The sequence below is a fragment of the Drosophila bipectinata genome, chromosome XL (genome assembly GCF_030179905.1).
Source record: "Drosophila bipectinata strain 14024-0381.07 chromosome XL, DbipHiC1v2, whole genome shotgun sequence".
NCBI lineage: Eukaryota > Metazoa > Arthropoda > Insecta > Diptera > Drosophilidae > Drosophila > Drosophila bipectinata.
The window spans coordinates 4,203,335-4,227,791 of record NC_091734.1 but is presented as its reverse complement, the minus strand read 5'-3'; the positions used below and the strand labels follow the sequence as shown (position 1 = coordinate 4,227,791).

The following is a 24,457-nucleotide window of genomic DNA, read 5'->3' as shown; positions in this document are numbered from 1 at the left end:
AAGTTATACCATTTCCGATCAATCAGTTATATGGCAGCTATAGGATATAGTCGGCCGATCCGGGCCGTTCCGACTTATATACTGCGTGCAAAGGAAAGAAGGGTGTGTGCAAAGTTTCAAGACGATAGCTTTAAAACTGAGAGACTAGTTCGCGTAGAAACAGACAGACGGACAGACAGACGGACAGACGGACAGACGGACAGACGGACAGACGGACAGACGGACAGACGGACATGCTCATATCAACTCAGGAGGTGATCCTGATCAAGAATATATATACTTTATAGGGTCGGAGATGTCTCCTTCACTGCGTTGCACACTTTTGACCAAAATTATAATACCCTCTGCAAGGGTATAAAAAAGATCAGTGTATCCCCATGATCAGTGACTCGAACTCGAAGCGGAAACGGAGCTCGATTAAGAATGCAGCTCACACTCCACAGAAAAGAGAGATTGCAGATGAGGGAGCGAATTGAAAATTGAAATAAAAGGGAAAAGAGCTCTTCCTCGACACCCCACCCACCCACTCACCCACTCACTCTCTTGCCCAGTGAGGCGTTCGATCGAAAATCGTTATTATTCAAATCGCATTCGAAATATGTATGGTAGGACCTTAGCAGGTAGACGGACGTCTCATAATCGATTCCCATAAGACTCTCCAATTCTGCGGCCATAAACGGCTCCAAAATGGACAGACACTCCAAAGCCAAAGGAAGAGAGAGCAAGAGAGGGGCTATCCAGAGGGAAAGGAGAAAAAGCCGCAAAAGGAGTGGGGCTGGTTGTACAGTATAAACTCGATTAAAAGGATAGTACCCAAGTATAGAAAAAGTATTATCTAAAGAGAATATCTTCTAAGGATATTTAACAGCTTTAATATCTTTTTCTTTTATAAAAAGTTTCTTTAAAGGACTTAGTCCTGTAGTTTTGGGTGTGTTTGCTGCCGGCTTTTTTTTGGGCGGGGGCGTCGACTCCACACACACACACAGAGACACACACCCCGACTCAAACACACTCACACGCAATGTCGTCGAGACGGGTGCGGGAAGTTCAAGTTCAAATTTATTTTTATTATTTCATTCTGGTCTCTCTTGTATCTTTTTGCTGTCTCTATCGCTTGCTCTCTCTCATCTTTTCCGGTCTGTGTGTGTGTCTTTCGCCTGCAGGTGGGTGTGCGGGAGGGAGAGAGACTGAGATGAGAGCACCTACTACATATGTTGGGTGCCGAGTTCCAAGCGCAGCTTATGCTCATGCGCCCACTCTTGGGGCTCTATCTGTCTCTCTTGATGCAGCAGCAGAGACTGCAGTTTCGGCCAAATGCAATGCCAAATATGGTTATACGCATCAGACAAAAGCCCCAAAACGGACAGTGTTTCGCTCTCTCTCTCTTGAGTTTATGTTGCCCCATAGTAGACCCCCATCCCCCCCTTTCTAGCACATTGATTTATAATGCAAAGTGATCGATTGGCGGCATTTTATGGCTCACCTGAAAAACGGGAAGTGGAAATGGGAGGTTAAAGGTGTGTGTGTATGTGAGCTTTAAAATTTAAGCTATGTACAATTATTTTAGCTATTTTATCAAAGAGGGAGATAGACAGAGAGCGCGGCAGACAGACTGCACAAAAAAAGTGAAACCGATTTTTGGTGGAGGGGGGGGAGCCTGCTCTCCACGGTCTAAAAAAGGGCATGAAAATTCGTCGGTCCAAAAAAAGCATAGAAAAACGGTAAAAACTAACTCACAGCGCAGAAGCTGCTAAGTTAGTGTGTGTCTGTGTCTAGTACATAGCTGATGCAGTTAGTTTTTACATAAAAGGCTATAATCTTGAAGATGTACATACATATGAAATGCATCCATTGACCTCACTATGACCTTTTACACCCAAAAACCTCATCTAATTAACTCAACATAATTGTAGGCCTTAAACAGATGCAATGCCAAAGTTCAAAAGGTTAATTCAGTCACAAATACACACATATATGTGTATGTATGTATGTATATGTATGCCTTTGAATATCCTTATCATTATCATCAATTGCAGCTGTTTTCATTTTGCAATTACTCTTTGCCACCCAAAACTCTCTCTTTTCTCTTTTTTGCTCTCTCTCTCTCTCTGAGTTGGCTGCATTTTTTGGGGGTGGTGTGGTGGGCGGCCTAGGTGTGGTGTATTATATTAACGGTGCAATTTTGAACGGTGGTGGTTTTTCAAGAATTCGCCGCAGTTTTTAGGGGAAAACTTACCCCGATATGGTGTGAGAGAAAGTTGGGGAGTACGCCTGCGCTTATCCAGCAGCACGTGCAAATATTCACATGTGTTATTTGCCGGCTTCTCTCTATATTACGTTAAATATCCCTATCTCTTTCTATATCCCTAGCTTTGTCTTTTATATGTGGTAACCCTGCTTGACCCGACCCGACCCGACCTTCTGCCTGGCCCATCTTGAAGGTTAAACTGCTGTAAAGACATTTCTTTCCAGAATATTCTCAAGACTAGCATAAATATTTAATTTATTTTTAATAGAATTCTTTTAATTTTAATCAAAAATGAAGGTTACCCCAATTTGGAGAAAACTATTACAAGGTTTACACGATATTGTAACACCAATTAGTTGACTTTATTGCTTTTTTTCATGTAATTTTCATGATGTTGATACCGATATTTCATATCAGCAAGGTTCTAAAAACTCTATTCTATCCAGAAGTCAATCAAAACTGACATTTTATGATCAACTGCACCGGAAAGTACATGTTTTGATAAGAAAGTAGAGAATACCATTCCACCTTGTTGATAAGAATATTGGTCTATGGTCCTATGATGATATTTTTTGAAAAATATGCTAAATGGAATATTTTGCTTAATCAACAAAAGTATGTCTCTCTTGTTTGCAATACCAAAGTTTTATGGTTCTACGTGAGTGCCCCAAGGCGTATCTTATCCCAGCCCCCCCGACCCTTAACATTATTTGCGTCATGCTGTCGCACCGATTTTAACTGACGTAAAACGAAATATATGTTCATATATAAAACTCATCATTATAAAGCTAGAAACTTTCTAGAATTTTTAATATTTCAAAAAAATTCTATGATCAAGTCTTGTGGTTTAACTGTTGAAATAGTTTCGAAATGACTAGGATTAGTATTACTCTTGAAATCTATGATTTCATACATCGTCCAGTTTTTTGAGTAATGCCCAAGTTTCACAATCTCAAGAGCTCTAATATTATGATTATGATATTATATTACTAAACTAGAACCGATATGTTCTAGAGGGTAGTACCTATATACTATATATAAACGTGGCTATTATAGTTTAGACATAATCTTATCAGGTTGGTTCTATTTCGTTTTGTCAACGACACCTGGTGACTGGGTAACGGTAAAGTTATAGGCGCCCCATCCATTTCATTTTGTTCCGTTTCGATAAGATTGTCAAGGGTATTACGTAACTTGATTGGAATACCATTGAAAGTGAGTTTTTTTTTTTTAAAGGCTATATAGAGGAAATGAATCTAATCAGGTAATGATGATGAATATTTTTTTTTTGATAAAATTTCTTGGTAATTTTCTGGAGAGGATTACTTTGGTGATTAGCCCTGAAAATTAAGGAATAGATATTTGAGAAATATTCAAATATTTCTTTCACTGCATTTTCCGCGTGAACGAATTTCAATTAAAACCAAATGATCATGGATTTCATTTGATACTCTCACGTATTTAACAAATTACTTAATTGTTTTTTGTTTATTTTTTATGGCACTTGCTTCTAAAAGATAAAACCAAAAGTCACATTTCGCCAAATAAGGGCACAAAATCGAAACGAAGCCAAAATAAAAGCAAAACCAAAAGCAAAGCTCATGAAAATGGAAAAATGTAGACTGAAAACGAAAATCTAATTGCAAATGAAAACGAGGCGAGGTCAGGGTCTTGAAATGTAAATGGAGCAAGGTTGATTGATTTTTTGGGGTAAGGTTTAACCCTTAAGCGAACTAATACTTTTCTTTATAGCTTTTCTAATTAAATTTTTAGTTGAAATAGTATTCTTTTTATAAAATTTTAGTTTTATGGTAAAAATTAATATTTAATATATTTTTAAAGATTTCTTTAAGCTTAATTTAACTCTAATCTATTTTTTAAAAATTGAATTCAAAAAACGGTTAAGCACAGCGCCCTCTACCGGTACTTTGGCATATTTAATTCCAATGATCTGGCAACCTTGTTGATTCTTTCCAGTATCAACGCATATTCCCGCCTAAAATTGATATAAATTTTAATTTAAACATTGAAAATGTTGGAAAAAACTGATTTAAAAAGTCCTTTGTGGATTTTAAACCTATTTTGGTGTAAAAATATATATATTTAAAATGATTTATGTTAGTTTGTTTATAATTTCTAGCTCATCGCATTCTACAACTTAACTTTGGAAATCATAAACATTCATTTTTTTACATTATTACAACAAAAAAGCCTCAAAAATCGTTCTTTGGTGCCCCAGATCGGGGAAGCCAACCAAAGAGGCTTAAGCTGCAGCAGACTTTCTACGAAGAAACTCTTCGCGTGCCGCCCGCTTGTCTGTCTTTCCATTTGGATTGGCCGGAAGATCCTCCGTGAACTCAACTCCGGCATGAAGGTGTTTATAAACGGCAGGCAGTCGCTTGGCCACATGGTCGATGATTTCCTGCTCAGTGATGGTGGCACCCTTCTTCTTAACCACTAAGGCACCAGCAGAGTCTCCATTCTTCTCGTCGTAAATGCCCACCACGCTCACCTCCTCGACCTGAGCCAGCTCCGATATGGTAGCCTCAATTTCGGATGGCCAGTACTGATTTCCCTGGAACTTGAGGATTTCCTTTTTGCGGTCCACGATGAATAGTAGATTCTGTTCATTGAAGTAGCCCAGATCACCGGAATGGAACCATCCATCACAGTCCTGCATGAGTTGTGTCTCGAGAGGATTGCCGTAGTATCCATTCCAGGGTAGGCCAGTATTCACGTAGATCTCACCCACTTCATTGTAGGTCAAGAACTTTCCGTCGTCATCTACAATTCGAATTTTTACTCCACGCATAGGTTTGCCCACCGAGTTCCCGCTTTTCAATCCCATACCGGCAGTTAAGACACCACCGCCTTCAGTAAATCCATATCCGGATATCAGAACACAATTAGGTACAAGTTTCTGGAGACGCTTCTGTGTATCTAAGGAGCTGATGCTTCCGCCGTAGGTTATAACTTTCAAAGAGGCCAAGGATTCTTTAGTGGCCGCCGGGCAGTTCACCAAAGCGGACAAATGTCTTGGCGAAAAGTTGACATAGCTGATCTTGTACTTCTCCACCAGTTGGACAAAATATTCGGCAGAAAAGGGTCTGTTGGTAATGACACGGGTGCAGCCGATTGTGGTAGACATGATGTAGGAGATCAGGCCACTATACCAATCCAACCCACTGGCGGAGTATGTTACTGTTTCGTTATTAAAGAATATACTAAAACAATGTATTTTAGTTAGAGGAGTATTTAAATAATTTTAAAATCTTAAAGACTTACAAAGAGTCTTTCACCAAGCACCGATTGGACAAACAAACAGCTTTGGGTAAGCCAGTGGTCCCCGAGGAGCACAAAATAGCCACCGTTTGGCCGCCACCTTCCTTCAGGGGTTCCGGCCTTAAAGTAACCATGTTAATCCCTCGTCTAACGGCCCTTTAATATTCCAACTTACTGATAAAATAACTCGGTTGGAGTGGGATTCAGCAAACTATCAATGTGGGGTACTCCTTGAAGGGGTTCCGTAACTGTAAAGATCTCCGGTTTCCATGCAATGGTTGCTGCCAGAATCTTTTGATAGTCTTGGCCATCGCAGAATATAAGGCTTGGTTTGGTTATGGAGAACACGTGGTTGGTAGTACCTGTAAGCAATATCTCTTGGTTATTTGGAAAATAATCTTTTAAAGAAAGTAAATACAAACCCTCATCGTAAGTCGGATTCACTGCGTGAAAGGGTGTTGTATTAAAAAGACAAGCTACCCCCAAGGGCGTTACGTAAGTGGAGTTCCTGGCCGCAATGCCTATGACATCTGAGTGCTTAAGACCTCGTTTCTTAAAAATCTGGGCCATTCGAATGGCCCACAAAATACCTTGCTCAAAGTTCACTGTCACGCCATCAATATCGTTGATCTAAAAAAAGGTTACTTAATTTAAAAAAACCACTGACCCTTTATGACTCACCTGGAACACATTTTTTGGAAAGTTTCTCATTGTGTTGCATATAATCTGTCCCAAGGACGTTTCCTCTTTATAGATTGAGGAGCGTTTTGATCCGCTCCATATCCTGTTCCGGGTATCGTAAGTCGTGGGGAATATCTCCATTTTTTCAGTCGATCGACGACGTCTTTAATAATCCCTTTATAAACTGTGACCGCCTCTAACTGAAAAGTAGCTATGCTCCAATAGGAATAAACAGCGTGTAATGGATAATCAGCACCAACTAATCACCTGATTTTCAACCATGTTCTTATCTCAATATCATTTTTCTCAGACTACCAAATCTTATCGAAACAATTTGTGAAAAATCCAAGTCATATAAGTAATAAAAGGAATTTTAGGAAAATCCATAGACTAATAACTCAGAAACAGTTATTGAAAGACAAAAATCTTTAATAATACTGGTAGATAGTGCTAAGAGTTACATAAATACGTGTGGTTTTAATTGGAAAGTATTTCGAAGTTATCCAAACTTTATATTTAAAAAACTTTATTGTTGCCTTGTAATAGTAAGCTACAATAAAACAATTTTTCAGGATACCACTATTAAATATTTTAGTTTCTGAAATAAAACTCTTCATTACCCAGTTTCTTGGGTTTAAATTCAAAAAACGGTTACGCAAAGCTCCTACCGGTAGTTCGGCGGTATCAATGATCTGGCAACCTTGTTTATTTCTGAGGTATTTTGTTTATTTTTAGAAAATATACTTAATAGGTATATAGAGACTTTTAAAATTACGTCTTAGTTTTTAAAGTTATTTAAGAAAATTATAAGCTGTGTTGTAAAGTGAAAGAAAGAAATATTTGTCCCTTTGGAACACTTTATTTGTAAATTTATATCCTTGTAGCCTTTTTAAAAACTCTCTTCTGTCATTTATCATAATCTATAAAAACTGGTTGAGCTAAAAGAACGTTCAGTAAGTTGAGATTTATTTAGTTAAAGATTTATTACAAATATTTCCAATTCTTTGCAGTTTCTTTAAATTTTCCCTCCATTTGGCAACACTGCGGAGGAACGATAATTTCCCCAAGCTCGATTAATTTCCCTTCCTCTCACCGAGCTTATCGGATGAACGCCGCTTTTTGCAAGTGAACTTCTTCGTTTTTTTTTTGGTCTGTTTTGGAGCAGTTCGCCGGCGATATAATCGCCGATCATTTCTGACTGGACTGGTGGACTGGTGCGTCATGCAGATGTGGAAGTTATTTGGCTGCCTGATGGTCCTGCTGTTGGCGGGAACGACCGTCGGTTACGACAAGGAGATGACCATTTATGTGGATGCCGGCAAGATCGAGTGCCTGTATCATCCGGTCAAGCAGGGTGAAACAATCGATTTTGAATACCAGGTGATCGATGGCGGTCACGGAGATCTCGACATTAGCTTCACCATGATGGATCCCATTGGTCTGGTCATTGTCAGTGACTACAAGAAGCCGGAGAATATCCATCGCCACGAGGTGATCAAGGAGGGTGGTGACTATCGTTTCTGCTTCGACAACTCCTTCAGCATGTTCAACCGGAAGACGGTCTTCTTTGAGCTGATCGTGGAGCGCGAAGGTGATGAGCATCTGGGCGATACTCAATGGAACGAAGTGGACGAACTGACTGGGTTATCCCGTGATGAGTACTATGACATGAAGGTGCAGGACATCATGGACTTTATTGGACGCATTCGCCTCCAGCTGAACAAAATCCGTCAGATGCAGGATGTGCTGCGATCGCACGAGGCCCGGGATCGCAATCTGGCCGAGACCAACTTCCAGATGGTCAACAATTGGTCTATACTCCAAATTAGCGCCATGATCGGTGTCGGTCTGTTGCAGGTCTTTATGCTGCGCAGCATCTTTGCCACCGATGGACGAATGCATCATTTGTGGCGCAAGCTGGGCATTTGATGGGGATCTCTAATAGCCAAGAACAGCCTCTACCAAAGATGTCCTTGCCGGAGCATTTATCATCACCACACCACCGCCACCTTGTCCGGCAACTGGAGGATAGCCCTATCCACAACAACTTGCCATCAACCTTAGTCATTAATTCTATATATAATCTGTTTATATATATATAGGCCCTCCTCCTCCTCCTCCTCGTCGATTCATATTTATTCTAAATGGTGTGTGTTTGGGGAAACAGCGCTGTGTGTGTGTGTGTGTGCGTATGTGTGTGGTTGTGTGTTACAACAATAAAAAAAAAAAAGCAATTGTTCGATATTAAACTTAAAAAAAAAAAAAAATAGAAAAGAAAATGTTAAAAAATTATACCTTTTGTTATCTAATTCTTAGATGGAAGGTATTAAGTCTTCAATATTTATCTTTAAACATTGATAACTTTTAACTGATAATTGCTACGTTTTTAAGGTAACGTTTTTAGTTTTTTTAGAAACCTGAGAGTATGGTCTATCATGTTGAACTTTAAACAGCCTGTGTAGTCTTCTAATTACTGAAAACATTCTGTTGAGTGCAGAGATAAGGCAGAACAAGGTAATGGCATGTTTCAATTACTAAATGGCCATTAAAATAGAGGAATGAAGCTAAAAGAAGTCTAGAAAGTATTAAACATTTATATATTAAACTTTTATCTTTCTCGGTAGAGGGATTTTGAATCCAATTTTGAGGGTTTAGTTACTAGAATATACTTGTTATTCTATTAAATTTTATTAAACTCCATTTATTTTTTGGGAGAATTGCTAAGCTACCCTCATGAAATAGTGGTCTGGATTTAAAGTTGTAGCTATGAATAGAAGATACTTCCGGTTGTTATTTAAAAAAAAATAAATAGACTCTCATCCACTGACATATTTTTGTGGAGAAGTAGTACCTTACTTAAGAAAGCCATACTTACCTTGATTTAAAACTAAACTCTGGAGAAGGAGCTTTACTTTTCCTATGAATATGTCTAGTCAGAGAATAGCCTTTTATATTCTAGATCCCTGTATTAGTTTTATCTTAAAATATATTTAAAAAAATGTATTTTTAAAACAGCTATTTGCCAATTTATGGTTCGAAATCGCCTACGTCAAATTTTCGTACAATTCTTGTTCCAATTTCGTACATTCCTTTTGAAAATATGCATCTTTCCGAAAGAGTTCTTAGTTAGTCAGAAAAGACCTAAAATTTCTTACAAAAACATGGAATTAGATATATATATTATATAAAGAAATATGCTAGAATGGGCACACACCCTTTACTTTTTAAAAAAAGCTAAAACTAGCTTTTGGAAAACTAAGTTTTTGAAACACTAAGTTTTGTTTTTGGAACATAAACAATGATTATTTGGAATCTTAAAAAAAAAAACAGAAGAAACTAGCCTTTATCTAGAAACTTTAAGGTAATTTCTATATATTCACAAAGAAAAGCCTTCAGACATCCTTTTATAAAACAAACTAATGTTCTTCAAGCACCTAATCCTTTTTTTTTTAGACTTTTTTTACTTAAAAAGCGATTTTTTTTATCCTTTTTATAAAAATAAATATCAGCCACTTCTCCTGACACTGTCTAACCACTTCTGTTAGCTTCTCTTCTCCTCCTCCAGGCGGCTTCCTCTCCAGGAAAGGTTTACTCGTTGCTGTTTCGCTTTCAATCAGTTTTCAATCATATTTTAATTCGCTTAAAAAAAAAAAAAAAAAAGGGCGATCAGATCCATGTTATTACTAGCATATGGTGTTTATTGGCGTTTCCGCGTGAAAACTCGCTTGCAAACAGGCAACGTGGACAGTGGCAGTGTGGATCCTGGCGCAGTCAGGAGCTCCTCCTGCCGGTAGCGGCTACTGCTGCCTCCGCCGCTGCCTCCGGGTCGTGTGTAGAAGGGGGTTTTTTTTTTGTAGGAGTAGGTTAACGATGATTTAGACTAGGCGGCCTTGTTAAGACGCTTCTGGCGCTCCAGCAGCCGACGCTCACGCTCAAACTCCTTCATGCGCAGAACGTAGTCCTCGTACTCGCAGGTCAGGTACTCGTGCTTCTCGTGGGCACACTTGTACACAAACGGGAAGGTGTCCGTGCGGCAGGCCTGGTACTTGATGGCCAAATGGGCACAATAGTCCCGGGCATCGAGCGGCAGCTTGGCGGACTCCATCTCCTCCTGGGTGGCGATCATCACACGCTCCTTACGGCCCTCGAAACCCAGCAACGGATCAAATGTGGGCACCACATCCGGTCCGGGGAAGACATCCGGTTTCAGGTAGTGATTCAGTGCGTTCCCCATCCTGGAAACGTTTCAAATGGTTACCAAGTGTCTGTATTCATTGGAAATTGATAAAATTAAATTACGTAAAATGTTTTTCTCCGTTTCTGTGGCGGCGCAGCTGTCAAAGTTCTTCTTCTTGCCGTTGTGACAGCTGCTGCGGCGCGATGCTGCCAACTCGGATGCAGTGTTTGGCGTTATGAAACACTGGCGGGTCAGCTGGCGGTTTAAAAAGCCCGTGTTCAAGTTTTAGCATTCAATTTGAAGTTTATTTCGTAAAAATCCTATAAATAGGCATTTTAAAACATGCGAAAATGAAGTAGTTTGTTTACAGTGTTTGAAATAAATGGCCTGCTATGATTCAAATGTTATTATTTTAGCTAAAAACTAGAAAACTAAGATCTACTCTTATACTTAATTTAAAAAAGGATGAAAATCATTAGAATGATCATAAATTATAGATTTTATATTTTTATCCCCGAAAGTATGCTTTACTTTTCATACCGCCTCAAAGGATCAAACTGCATTCGCTTTACAACACTGTTTATATCCTTTGAATTGTCCAACACACGTTTTACCATTAAAAAAAAACTTTCGTTTTCGCGGTGCTCTCTCTCATTGTCCCGTTGTTCCGCCGCCGTCGTGTTTGCCGTTTACCGTTAACGGCTAAAAGGTTTTCGTTCTCGCTTTCGTTTCGGTGGCTAACTGTTGTTGTTGTTGTGCGGTGACCAAAAAAAATTAAAAAATAAGGCCAAAGGATATAAAGGATAAAGGATCAAATGGCTATATAGTGCTAAAAACCATCGCGTCCACACAAAACACGGCAAATGGCAAGGCGGAGAAATGACAAAAAAAAGGAGCAATGCAAATGGCAGAAGCCAAGGCCAATGAAAAATAGTTAAATTTCTAGTTATTTTTTAATAAAATAAAATATCACTTTACGTTCCCAAAGCAACGCAGTGCAATATAAATTAGCCAAAAATTAAAAAAAAAAAACACAATAAACCCACAAGATAATATTAAATAAATATTAATTAATAAAAAAAGAGAGAAGAAAAAGGAGAGAAGAATTTGGAAAAAGAGCTATAGAAAATATCGATTGGAGAAACTGGATTTCGGCGAAATTCCGGGCGCCATGGTGGGCCTATTGAATCCAATGAAGTACGGCGACCATTTCTACGAGCTGTACACGAACAGTACACGCAGGTAATCCCCGCCAGCCAGTATCCAGTATCCTGCAGCATCCGGCAGGATTTGTGCATTTTTTCCGTCCAATGCAACACCCATCCCACCAGCCATCCCCCAAAAAATATGTTTTTTTTTTTTTTTTTTTTTGAATCCAACCGGGGTGGAAAAATCGATCGTTGTCGGCAATGTCGCTGCACTCGCCTTCGTTTCTCTCAATCTGGGTCTTCCAACCCTTAGTGCTCCGTTATTCCAACATAGTGAGGCTTTTGGGGTTGAAACGATGGCGGAAGTGGACAGCCCCGCTTCAAAAACAGCTGATTGGGAATCCTTAACAAACAGCTGATTGGGAGAGGGAGAAAGCATCTAAAAGGGGTGGAGGGAGTGATGATGGATGGGAGCGCATCCCGTTGCGACCTGCATTAACCCACTGAGAGCACCTGGGAAACTTCGTGGGCGTTTCAAGGAAAAGTCCTTGAAAATAAAACGCCCACTTTCCATTTTCTGGGAAAAGAGCTTTAAAGCTTCTTTATTTGAAAAAAAGTGTTTAAAATTAAAACTATTTTTAAAATTAAGATAAACTTTTAGAAGCTTTAGATTTTCGTCAAGTCGTAGGGACCAGCGGGTCCTTAAAAAATATTGAAAAATATTAAAAAAAAACAATGTTTTCCAAAAGTTTCAAGTGGGTTTTCCAATAAAGTTTTCCAAAACATTCAACAAGTTTTTGTTAGAATTTCTTTAAAAAAAAACTTTAATTTTTTTTGAGAAAAATATTAAAATATTTTGTTAATTTTTTTTTTTTTTTAGAAAACTCCAACATGAACGAAAAGCCCTCACGAAACGCAAAAGTCGTAAGGAAAAGTCTGCTGCCGCCATGGCTGCTGCTGCCGCTGCTGCGGTTCTGGAGGGGAATGCCGGTGCCGGTGGTCTGGTGAATCCTTTGGATCCCCCACTAGTTAAGGAGCAACTGATGATATTGCCCTCGTTCCCGGTGGCGCACATAGAACTGGATCCGAATGCCTCCAAGTTTGCCGTCTTCTCGGCCATTCGGTCCACGGTCTTGGAGGCGGAAACCCGCTATGCCCTGTTCCAGGAGGGTGGTCCTAATGGCGGGCATTCCGGCTCCGGGTCGAAGAAATGGAGGGGAGGACCACTTAGCTCCTCCTGTTGTGCCATGTGCGAGCATAGTTGCATGGCCAGCAATATCCTGGACTGCTCCTGCCATGCCCAGTTGGCGTTGGCGGCGGCGGCAGCAGCTCCCGCCGGCGGGGATGGTGGACGGATGGCTCCGGGCGGGCCGCCAGCACCGGCACCTGTTGTTGTTGGCGGTGGACCAGGATTGCCGGGCAGCGAGAAGAGATCGCGCCGGGATAGCGCCAATAGTGATGCCGATTCGGACACGGAGGAGCCCACCGAACGGGAGCCGGTCTATGCCACTGTGCCCCTGATCGTGGGCGCCGGGCTGAGGAGTCTCTTCGAGCTGATAGCCGACGCCCGTCACGTCCATCCCCTGCTCTGCACCAAGGCGCTGAAGGCCCTCCTCGACGTCATCCAGGGCCAGCAGCCGGAGAGCTTCAAGCTGGAACCGGAGGAGCTAATCAATCCTTTGTATGACCTGCTGCTGGATCTGGCCACCATGCCGGCGGCCCTCAACTCGGCCACCGGAGCGGAGGCCAACTGGTCGGCCATGGCCTGTGCCGCCCTCCTCGGCCTGTGCATCGCACGCGGCGACACCGGCAAGATGCTGAAGGCCATCGCCGCCATGCTGATGACTCCGCGCCAGCTCTCCGCTCAGATCGTCCAGCTGCCGGTGGTGCTGGCCACTCTGCAGCACACGGTGATCAGTGCGGCGCTGAACAAGCCCACCCGGCCGGACTTCCATAGCCACGGAGTGCCGCACAACTCGCTGATTGACGAGGTAAGTGATGGAGGGATGGAGTCCTGGAGTCCTTTTCCCTAAAATGAGAATCTTTTTTCAGTTCCCATTGAAGCTACCACACCTTGGGGGAAGCGGAGCTCCCACAACCGCACCCGCCATGGCCTGTGACGGGGTCTTTGTATACTTACTGTACGGCGGAACGCTGCTGAAGATCGGCACTGGGTTCGGGGGCTCCTACAAGGGTCATGTCTATGCCCAGAACGAGGACTTTAGTCGGGAGCGCAGTGCCTGGCTGGGATACAGTGGCGGGCAGTTGTACTTCCGGCGGACTTGCCGACGCAGTGCCGGGGATCAGCTGCAGCTGGTGGGTCTGGACACGCTGGCCATCAAGGCGATGAGTCCCCTGAGCATGCTTCATATGCGCGAGGGCCTCAACTATGTCCTCTTCACGGATGACGACTCCTTGCACGCCATTTGCAGCAATCGGGATGTAAGTGCTGGACAGGATTGGGCTGTAGATCTCCAAGTACTAATGGCTTCCTTTGCAGGACACTCTGGTGGTGAAGAAACTGAACCTCTACCACAACAGCTACAACAGCGATCCGCCGCCGTTCGAGCTGCCCCTCCAGCTGGCCAGGAAGAAGTTCCGCACCCTGGGCTATGCGGCCTTCGAGGACGAGCTGCTCAACCAGCACCAGATCCAGCGCATCCAGTCGGCGCACAACAGCTTCGAGCCAAAGCTACCGGCTCCGTGCCGGGACTCGGACGTGGATGTCCTGGGCATGGCCTGCGGCAAGGAGTTCGGCCTGGTGCGGGCCAGCAACGGACGGGTCTACTACTACGGCAAGTCGGCGGCCCTGGGCCTGAAGTGCGTGGGTCGGACACCGACCCTCAAGCTCACCGAACTGATCATCTCCAAGGCGGCCAACATAGTCCATGTGGCGGTGGGGCATGACGGCATCCACGCCCTGCTGGTGAACGATGACGGAACCGTTTACTTTGCTGGGACGGCACGACGCGGTGAGGATGGGGACAGCAGCAAGAACCGGCGACAACCCAAGGCCGTGAAGCCCAAGAAGATGACCAAGATCGATGGACATGTCGTGGTGCATGCGGCCTGCAATAATGGCACCTCCGCCTTCGTCACCAAGAACGGGAAGCTCATCATGTACGGCAAGGACACGGCCCACTGCGACGCCATGGGCTTCGTTAGCGAACTGCTGGACCAGCACGTGACCAAGGTGGCGCTGGGAAAGGCCCATTGTGTGGCCCTCAACGCCAAGGGGCAGCTGTTCTCGTTCGGGCTGAACAACAAGGGTCAGTGCGGCAGGATATTCAACAAGTTGCAGCCGGTCAAGGATGTGCCATCGTTCGCCTCCTCCTCCTCGGCGGCTGCCGCCTGTTTTGCATCCTTGCTGCCACTGGACAAGCGCCTCAAGCTCGACTTCTCCACGCTGTGCGACTACGACGACCACAATCTGGTGCAGGGCCAGTGCCGGGTGTGCGTCATCTGTCGGGAGTGCACCGGCTACAATGTCAGCTGTGTCTCGGCCTTGAACGTGCCCCTGGAGCAGCGGCAGGCGGGCAGCATCTGCCCCTGCGGTCATGGGGATGCGGGCTGTGCCAAGTGCGGCCTGTGCGCCTCCTGCATCGCCCTCCAGGACAACGAGAGCAGTAAGTTGGTTGGATGACGCCACTTTCCTCCAGAATTCTAACATTTTCCTTCGTCCTGCAGCCAAGATCGAGATGAAACCTCTGCCCAGCGACGTCCAGCAGCGACAGCAGCGCTCCAAGACCCTCATCATGCGGCGGAAGGAGCGCAAGGGCGAACTGGAGACAGGGGCGGCCGGCGGTGGAGCTGCCACGCCCACCGACCTGGACAAAGATCCGCCTCGAGTGGCGCCACTAGCACCGCAACTCCTGCAGCTGCCCAGTTCCTCGCCGGTGGTCCAGGTGGCCTGTGGACTCCACCACACGGTGGTGCTGACGCTGGCCGGCGAGGTGTACACCTTTGGGAGCAACCAGTACGGCCAGCTGGGCAGCGGCGACCTGCAGCCGGTGAGCGGTCCTGTGCGCGTCCAGGTTGCGGGCGCCATCAGCCAGGTGGCTGCCGGAAGCAACCACACCGTCCTGCTGACCTCCAAGGGCATGGTGTACACCTTCGGCAACTACCAGAAGGGGCAGCTGGGTCGCCTGCCCAGCGACTTTGGTCCGAAGCCGCAGACATCCTCGGTATCCGGCCAGGAAGATGAATCTCCGGTCGGAGGAGCACCCCCAGCTGGCGGGGAGCCGGCCAAGGACGCTGTCCTGCCCGGCGGCTCCAAGGAACTGCCCCCCTTGATGCCCAACTTGAGCGGCCCCATACTCACCCAGCGGCAGAAGTTCCTCTGGAACTGCTCACCCGGAGCCGTGTTGTAAGTGGAAGGATTCTTCCGAAGGTCCTGGTGCTGAAGCTAATTCGTCTCTTGTCCTTTTCAGCGGCCTGGGTCCTAGCTATGGGAAGAAGGTGACCTGGATCGGAGCCAACGGAGATCAGACCTTCATCAAGATAGACGAGTCCCTGATCACCGCCCAGATGCTGCCCAAGATGCACGTGGTGGCCAACAAGAAGACCATTTGTGAGTAGAGTGTGCCCGCAAGGAGATCACCAACTAATGATTCCCCTCCCGGAACAGTGCTCATCCCCAGCATCCCGCTCTCCTTCCACACGCTCTCCATCAACCGGCGGGACGGCAGCTGCACGGCCCACTATCGCGGCCAGACCAACTTCGACCAGCTGATGCAGGCCCAGCCGCCGGGCCAGCCGCTCCAGGAGATCAACCGGAACGTGGACGTGGTGGTGACACCAGTGGCCAGCGATCCACCGCCTGTGCCAGCCACTGGCTCCTCCTCTTCGCTGTTCACCGCTCTGGCGGGCACGGCCACGGCCGGAGTGCCCATCAACGAGCAGATGTCGCGGAGCATGCACGAGGGCCGGAATCAGATATTCGAAGAGCAGCAAGTCGATGGCGGTGGAGGAGCAGCGGCCCCGAGTCCAGCAGCAGCAGGGACGGCCTCTACTCCGCGCCAGCGCCGCGGCGTCGTCAGTGGAGGCGGAAGGCAAAGCCGGCAGGAGGCCGGAGGAGGCTCCAACTCCCCGGATCCGGTCGCGTCGCCGCCACAACTCGCCTTCGCCATGGATCCCACCTACAATGTGCTCTGGGTGTTCGATGGAGTGTCCAGGAAGCTGCGGTGTCACAATGTGGTGGCCAGCGACATCAACGAAAACGATGGGGTTAGTAGAGGATACTTACTGAAGGACCACTAATCCAATCTGTAATCCCTTCCAGAACTCTGCCAACTACCGGGCACTGCTCTCGCCGGAACTATCGCTGCCCAGCCGCCCGGACTCGCGGGTGGCCAGGTCGCAGGCCTCGCTCAACCTCCTGGCCTGCCTGGACATCCTCACCTCGGCGCAGGACAACATCCCCGGCTGCTTCGAGCAGCCGCTGCCCAAGCAGACGCAGCAGACGGCGGAGACGCAGAGCGGCGGCGACTACCAGGTGGTCAGTCGGTTCGACAACTTCGGCGGCGGTTGGGGCTACTCCGGACACAGTGTGGAGGCCATACGGTTCGCGGCGGACACCGACATTGTGATCTGCGGCTTCGGGATGTTTGGCGGCCGGGGGGAGTACAGCTGCAAGCTGAAACTGTATGATCTGGGCGGAGATGGCGGTGGCTACGAGAAGGAGGGCGTCCTGATCAGCGAGACCAAGGAGGTGCCGTACGAATGCGGGGCGCGGAGCAAGCATCACATCCTGCTACCCAAGCCAGTGAGTGCCGCGGCCGGACGCTGGTATCTGGTGTGGGCGCGCATAGCCGGACCCTCGTCCGATTGCGGTTCCTGCGGCCAGGCATCCGTCACTACCGAGGACCAGGTGGTGTTCTCCTTCAAGAGCAGCAAAAAGGCCAACAACGGCACCGACGTCAACTCCGGCCAAATACCCGCCATCCTCTACCGCCTGGTCACCCAGGACTGTAAGCAAACCCCGGCCCAAATGGACGCCGATCCGGTCCAGAAGATATCGCGCGCCTTCGCCAATAGCGTTAGTCGGGAGTGCTTCGAGAGTCTGGTGGTGTTGCTCAGCTGGTCCTGGGACTGTTTCAAGACGCAGTTGCGTGAGGAGAGGGATCGGACTCGGCCCCTGCAGCTCCAACAGTCGCTGCAGTACCTCGGCTATGTCATCAAGTCCTGTTTGAGATTGCTGCGAAAGTACACCAACGAGATATATCCGCAGAAGAGCTCCTCCTCCTCCTCCAATGGGGTATCCAATGCCCTGGCCAAGTCAAAAGGAAAGACAAAAGGTTCACTTAAAATTTTGATTTATTCCTCAATTTTGAAAATATTAAGTTTTTAAAAACTATACAATTTTTACAAATTTCGAAAAGATGCAATTACAACTAAACTTGAAAATTTTTGACATTTGTTTTTAAACCGAAAAGTTAAAAAGATTAATTAACAATTCCAGACAGGAGCCATATCAAGGGCCACCTCATGTCGAAGTACTATGGGGACTCGTCGCCATCTTCGATGCCATCTGTATCATCTGGCATCATGGCTGCGGGCGCGTCCTCGTCCTCCTCCTCAGCGGCTGCCTCTGGTAGTTCGACTTCTGGGGGGGTTCTACTATTTTCATCGTCCGCACAGGCGACTGGAGGCACTCCGCTAACTCTCCGTAAGACCAATATGGAGAATATTCAGCTAGCGGAATGCATCGGTAATGTACGGGCTCTCCTCATTGGCATCTTTTGTGATGACATCTTCAAGGATATAGCCACAGATGAAGGTAGGTTTGAGATTTTTAAAATTTAATTATACACATACCTGAGGTGGAGACCTTCCTATTTGAATCCCTGTCTTTTCTCTATCATGTATCATCTCTCTTCTAAAACAACCTTCATATTCATGTTCATGTCCTATCTGCGAGTTTTTCATATTCGGATGGTTTTCATATTTGGGTGACTGTCACATTCGGGTGGTTGACACATTCGGGCGGTTGACATATTCGGTTGGTTGACATATCCGGTTTCCTTGAGTCTCTTGTCCATGCGAAGAACATTTTTGGGACCAATAATTTATCACGTGATCCATTGATCCATTATCCAGTGACACCTAGTGTGTGTATAGCCTTGCAGCTCGTGTAAGCTAGACAGTTTACCTATATGCGAAGTTCCAGTGTCTCGGCTTAACCTAGTTGTACTTAGGATGTACTCTCTGGTATATACATCCAAGTACTATGAGTGATTAGTGGTATTAGTATATAGCCTATACTGTGGAAGGTATATTATTATTATATTATAATTATATATCTATATATAGTAATACTTACGTGGGGGTGCAGTTTCTTAAGGTGGGGGAAATTCCTCTCGGCGTTACCCTACATATTCGTAGTATGCGTGTCTAGTAATAATAAATATAATTAATTATTTAATTTTTTAAAATTAATATTAATATTAGTTTACCGTTCGCAAAGAGGAGCATATCATCGATGGCGAATAAAGCATAACTTGGCAGTTTATATATTTACGGTTGCGGGTAGAAATTTTATACAAAAGCATATAAAAGCATACAAAAGCATACAAAATATACGCCCCTAATAGTTGAAAAATATTATTAATTAATTTAATTATTATTAATTAATATTTTTATACATACCCTTTATGGAGGTAGTGTGTTGTCTCCCGTTCTGAGAAATAAATAAAATTTAATTAATTAATTTTTGTAAAAATATATATTATTTTTCTTGAACTCACCTTCAATATTATTTCACTTTTTACTTAATCCTAGGTTACATTTTTTTTTGGCTTTTTGCATTTTACTATTTTTTTGGGTTTTTCATTTTTTATAATTTTTTTTTGATTTTTTTGATTTTTTAAAAATTTCCACTTTATGCTTAATCCTAGGTAGTGTGCTACTTAGAATTTTGATCTAGGCAGTATGACTTGAATTTTGATAATCCGGCTAGTAGTTACATTTTTTTTTTAGATTTTTTTTTTAGTTTTAATATTTTTTTTTGATTTTTTATAATTTTTATATTTTTTTTTTTGATTTTTTCGTTTTATAATTTTTTTTTTGATTTTTCCTTTTTTTTTACACAATCTCCTTTGGTAGGTGTTGCTTTGATGAGTGGTTGTGTGAAACTGAGAATTTTGAGAGCTTGTGCTGGGCTCCTTCAGAAAATTTAATATTAATAATAAATATTAGTTATTAATATTCTTATACGTACTTTGTCGAGGTAGTTGAAGTATATTTATGTCAGTATTAAACAGAGACACTTGCTAGTAGAGTTAGTTTCTATTAAAAATATTCATTAGTCATAGGTATTATCTATATAGTATTATTTTTTTTAACTTACCTTTTTTTTTTTTGATTTTTTTCATTTTACGATTTTTTTTGGGTTTTTTGCAATTTTTTTTTTATAAAAACTTGAAATTTTGATTATTTGTTGTGTGATACTGAAAATTTTGAGTCCTAGTGCTGGACTTGAAATGTTTGCAGCTTACATTTTATGTCAGGGAGATTTTTCTGAAAACCAAATAAAAATTAATTTTTTTTCCAAAAAATTATTATTTATTTTTAGCTTACCTTCAATAGTGTGCCAGTTTTTACTTGAAATTTTGAAGTTTGTTAGTATACTTTTTTAATTTTTTTTTTTGATTTTTTTGATTTTATAATTTTTTTTTTTGATTTTTTATATTTTTTAAAAATTTCCACTTTATGCTTAAAGACTAGTTGTTACCCCGTCCAGGGGTCGTGTGATACTGATGATTTTGTGAGCTCGGGTCGGGCTCCTTCCAAAAATTGTTGACAGCTTGAGACATGGCCTACTAGATTATACAAAATTTTTTTGGTTATTTTTTTGTAGTTTTTTTTATTTGGTGAGAGAGCTTATGATTATTGAATTTGGCAGGCTTAGTTTTTATAGTTTTTTTTTTGTGGGTTGTGTTTAAGTTCAGATGTGGTTTATTAAAAATTTGAGAAGCTGAGAAACAAATTCAAATATTTCAATTATAATATTAATATTATTTATTTTTGCCAAAATTTTAATACTTGGTACTCTTGAGTATAAGGGTATATTTTATTTTTTAATGTTAAACCATTTCAAAGGCTTATAATAAAAATTCAACTTAATCGGACAATTTTTAGAAGAGTTAAAGGGCTTATTATGCTTTCCTACTGAATTTTTTTTTGAAGCACAATTAAATTTCAAAAAAATTGGTTCCTACATTTAAACTTTAAATCTTAGTACAAGTGAGGGTGATAGAGTTTGGTACCGGGTATAATAAAGTCGGAAAATCCGACTACAGACATAAATTTATTATTATTTTTATTTTTTTTTCACTCACCTAATATTATTTCAATTTTTTTTTTGGTTTTTTATTTGAAATTTTATTATTTTTTTTTTGGTTTTTCATTTTTTTAGAAAATTCCACTTTTAGCTTAAAGACTAGAGATGTTGCTGCCTGGACGGGCTGTGTGAGACTGATGATTTGAGGAGCTCATTCTGGGCTCCTTCAAAAAATCATTGGTCCAAGGCCTACTTGTTACCACAGCCTACTAGATTTTAAAATTAATCGGTTTGTTTAACTTTCAGGTTATGTTCTAGTGTTGGAAATCCTGGACGAGTGCCATCTGAGCTTTGTGGCCTGTTTCGATGCCTTCTATCCGACATCCTCGCTGAAGTGGAACTGCCTGTGCGACCTCCTGGCCCAGATGGATCGCGGAGCTTTGCACTCCCGGCTGTTGAGCGCCATACTGGCGGGTCTGTGCTCCCCCAACGTCAAGCTGCGGGCCACATTTTCGCTGCTGAGTGCCGCCGGCAACGAGAGGCAGTCCATCATCAGTCCGAGTGACAACTCCGGCCTGCCCATGCTCTCGTCGACGGAGGCCCATCCGTATCCGATACTCGTCGAACAGATGATATACCGGACGCAGCAGGAGAAGAGCGACTTTCTGAGCAACTCGTGGACCTTCAAGGATGTGCTGGTGCGGCTGCTGGACATCATAGCCAGTCCGATACGTTCCCGGATCGAGGCCATCTATAGCCGGAGCTTTGGCAGCCTGGGCGGCAGCTATCCTGGCGTCGGCAAAGAGTGTGGCGTGAACCAGGGACTGATCGACAATTGCTGCCATCTGCTGGCCAGAGTTCTGGCCGAGATCGTTTACCAGACGGCGCTGGGAGAGTACGACAAGATGTTCCTGCCGCCACGTACCCTCCACTCCACGGGCTCCCGGTTTGCCCGCTGCGACGTGAGCCGTACCTGGAACACGGGGAACTTCGGCCCGGATGCCATTGCCTTCTCGGTGGACAGACCCGGAGTGGCCATAGCCGGTGCCATGATCTACTCCGGCTCCGGCAGCTACGACTACCAGCTGGAGTTGCTGTTCGACAATACGGCGGACCTGCAGCCGCAACACAAGTGGGAGACCCTGGAGTCGGTGTCCGGCACCTACGACCAGGAGGCGGTGCACAACGATCTGGCGGAGATCAAGTTCGATCATCCGGTCCACATCAAGGAGAACGCCCGATATGCCCTGAGACTGTGCTCGCAGGGCGCTAGGACGTGCTCGGGCGATGCTGGGATGCCGGTGGTCCGAGGACCGTGTGGCACCCAGTTCCATTACTACGCCTGCGACTTGAGCTTCAATGGAACGACTCCGGCCCGGGGACAACTGCCCTGCATCCTCTACTACAGCACGCCCGTAAAGCAGGACGTTGGTGGACCATCGGGACGAGGAGGAGGAGTGGCTGGATCATCTACAGCACCCGGCGGAGGAGCACCATCCATCCCGGAAGATAGGCAGCTGCTGTTGGGCCCCCATGAGGTGTCCACTCGGGATACTGCCCTCCAGATAGCCGCTGACATAACCAAGAAATGCACCGAGCTGTTGATTCTGGCCAGGAACGCCATGGCCGCCTCGTGCTCCCCCTCGGACAACAGCTCCAATCACACCCAGACCATCGACTCGGAGCACAACATCACGCCCATCGAGGAGCACATGGACATCAATTGGGCCAACAATTCGCGGACAGCCGCCCTGCCACCGACTGTGGTTGTGGATCCGCAGCTGTCCACCGCCCGGGACCTGGGCAAGCGCATTGAGTCCTTCTCCAAGGGCATCATGGAGACCCTCAAGTTCGACAAGCGCTCCACGAATCCGTTCGAGATGGAAATCGAGATCGGAGCCACGGAAATCGGGGTGGAGGACACGGCGGCCGACTTACGGAACGGTCAGAGCCAGAGTCAGTGCCAGAGTGTGCCCATCAATGGCAACGAACGGACCACGGACTACGACCTGGCCGAGCAATCGATGGCCCAGCAGATCCAGCACTCGGACTCGGAGGAGGCGCCCCTGGAGGCGGCCGCCAGCGGTGGAGGAGGAGGCGGTGGTGTTGGGAATGTGTCCAGCCAAGTGGCGGCCGTCCAGCTGCTCGAGGTCTTCAATCGTTCCGCCTCCAACATGTTCCACATACTGCTGCCGCTGGTCTATGCCCACATTGCCAATCTGGCGTGCAGCGATCCCAAGAGTTCCGTCCAGATCCTGGGCCTCATCAAGGAGATACTCCCGCACATTGCCGCCCTGAACCAGCTGCACGTGTCCAAGGAGCAGCGCCAGCCGGAGCCGGCTCTGTTTCCCACCTCCGGCTCATCTGGCTCGTCCAGCTCCGCCAGCTCCACCACTAGCAACCACTACTGCATCGTGGAGAGCGACCATCCGTACCGGAGTGCTAGCATCAGTTGCTACCGCGTCGAGTTCCCGCCCTGCGTTCAGTGGCTCACCATCGAGTTCGATCCGCAATGTGGCACCGCCCAGCTGGAGGACTACCTTCTACTGTCCATCCCGATGAGACCGCCACCATCGCCGGCCCAAATGCAGGCTGGCTGCCAGGCGGAGGAGTACTGCGAGCATCTCGATGCCCAGGGACAGGAGAGAAGGCGCCCAGGAACGGGAGGGTCCACTGGTGGCGGTGCAGGCACAGTGAAATCTGCTGGCGTCCAACTCACCATGGCCAGTTGCTGTCGTTCGCCCGGAAATCTTCCCGGGAGTGCCATTCCCCTGCGCAGTCAGGACACCACAGAAAGGGAGTGGATTATGGTCAAGAAATTCAATACGTGAGTAACCCTTAATTCTGGTCTTTTTTTTGTAATCTTATTGGTATCCCTATAGCGCCTCCAACTGGCTTCAGAATGTCCTAATCCTGCCCGGCAACTGTGTGGAATTCTCGCTGGAAACTGCCTCCTTGTACGCCCAAGATCCGCACAACAATCGCTATGGCTTCAAGTGCCTGGTGGTGGGATACGACAATCCCACAGCGGTAAGCCCATTATTATTTCGGGGTCTTTCCATCTCTTTCTAATCTGTGATTGTCCATCTCTTTCAGATCAATGCCAGCAACTCGTGTCTGATACGTTTGGAGCAGGAACTGGCCTATTTGGGGGGCATGTGTAGTGCGAATCTGATGAAGAAGGAACTGAATCTACCAGGTGAGGAGGATCTTGAAGTATAAATATATATATTTGATTATAATTGGGTCTGCAGATGACAAGGATGTGGAGGATATGAGTGGCATTGAGGAGACGATCAGCGCCCATCATGCCTTGCTCTCGAAGGGATTTGCCTTGTCGGAGCCTCACCTGACAGTGCATCAGGCCTTGGAGTCATATCTACCTATAGGGTAAGTATCATGGGTTTATAATGAAGATTTTAAGGTTATGCCAGGTAGAAGATGAGACCAATGAAGCAGGTATTCACAATAGGTCCTGACAAGCTTGGACATGTTTCTGAAAATATGGTTTTCTGCAAAAATTCGATTATTAAAAGAATTGTTATGGATTTTTATGGAAAATACAACTGAAACGGAACTATATATAAGTTGGGGATATAATAGACCTTGAATAAGGTCACTATAACTATAAATTCTCTCAT

The 24,457-nt window shown here is 45.1% G+C and overlaps 4 protein-coding genes and 1 long non-coding RNA gene across 5 annotated transcripts in view; 2 read left to right on the top strand and 3 right to left on the bottom strand.

Annotated features, from left to right (window-relative positions):
• Positions 1-4,511: 4,511 nt before the first annotated feature.
• LOC122321005 (luciferin 4-monooxygenase-like) lies at positions 4,512-6,383 on the bottom strand. The gene is made up of 5 exons (XM_043209772.2): positions 6,212-6,383; positions 5,953-6,160; positions 5,706-5,892; positions 5,534-5,650; positions 4,512-5,472 (listed from the first exon to the last, which is right to left on the bottom strand). The coding sequence occupies exons 1-5, from the start codon at positions 6,350-6,352 to the stop codon at positions 4,512-4,514; spliced, it is 1,614 nt and encodes a 537-aa protein (XP_043065707.1). The 5' UTR covers positions 6,353-6,383.
• A 715-nt stretch (positions 6,384-7,098) lies between these two features.
• opm (opossum) lies at positions 7,099-8,463 on the top strand. Its single transcript, XM_017232529.3, has 2 exons — positions 7,099-7,164; positions 7,222-8,463. Exon 2 carries the CDS (start codon positions 7,433-7,435, stop codon positions 8,138-8,140), a length of 708 nt encoding a protein of 235 aa, XP_017088018.1. The 5' UTR covers positions 7,099-7,164; positions 7,222-7,432; the 3' UTR covers positions 8,141-8,463.
• Positions 8,464-9,882: 1,419 nt separating this feature from the next.
• ND-B18 (NADH dehydrogenase (ubiquinone) B18 subunit) lies at positions 9,883-10,751 on the bottom strand. Its single transcript, XM_017232531.3, has 2 exons — positions 10,511-10,751; positions 9,883-10,446 (listed from the first exon to the last, which is right to left on the bottom strand). Exon 2 carries the CDS (start codon positions 10,443-10,445, stop codon positions 10,092-10,094), a length of 354 nt encoding a protein of 117 aa, XP_017088020.1. The 5' UTR covers position 10,446; positions 10,511-10,751; the 3' UTR covers positions 9,883-10,091.
• Positions 10,752-11,037: 286 nt separating this feature from the next.
• hiw (MYC binding protein highwire) overlaps positions 11,038-24,457 on the top strand; it is a 49,560-nt gene continuing 36,140 nt past the window's right edge. The window contains exons 1-13 of the mRNA XM_070277233.1: positions 11,038-11,630; positions 12,417-13,527; positions 13,589-13,978; positions 14,037-15,162; positions 15,224-15,902; positions 15,967-16,106; positions 16,164-16,762; positions 16,818-17,832; positions 17,985-18,314; positions 21,123-23,643; positions 23,699-23,846; positions 23,913-24,015; positions 24,071-24,206. Of these exons, the coding sequence (XP_070133334.1) occupies positions 11,560-11,630; positions 12,417-13,527; positions 13,589-13,978; positions 14,037-15,162; positions 15,224-15,902; positions 15,967-16,106; positions 16,164-16,762; positions 16,818-17,832; positions 17,985-18,314; positions 21,123-23,643; positions 23,699-23,846; positions 23,913-24,015; positions 24,071-24,206 (8,369 nt within the window). The 5' untranslated portion in view covers positions 11,038-11,559. The remainder of the gene's footprint in view (positions 11,631-12,416; positions 13,528-13,588; positions 13,979-14,036; positions 15,163-15,223; positions 15,903-15,966; positions 16,107-16,163; positions 16,763-16,817; positions 17,833-17,984; positions 18,315-21,122; positions 23,644-23,698; positions 23,847-23,912; positions 24,016-24,070; positions 24,207-24,457) is intronic.
• Positions 19,768-21,031, bottom strand: LOC138926475 (uncharacterized). Its single transcript, XR_011443021.1, has 4 exons — positions 20,875-21,031; positions 20,114-20,355; positions 19,884-20,053; positions 19,768-19,822 (listed from the first exon to the last, which is right to left on the bottom strand). It is a non-coding gene; the product is annotated as an uncharacterized lncRNA (long non-coding RNA).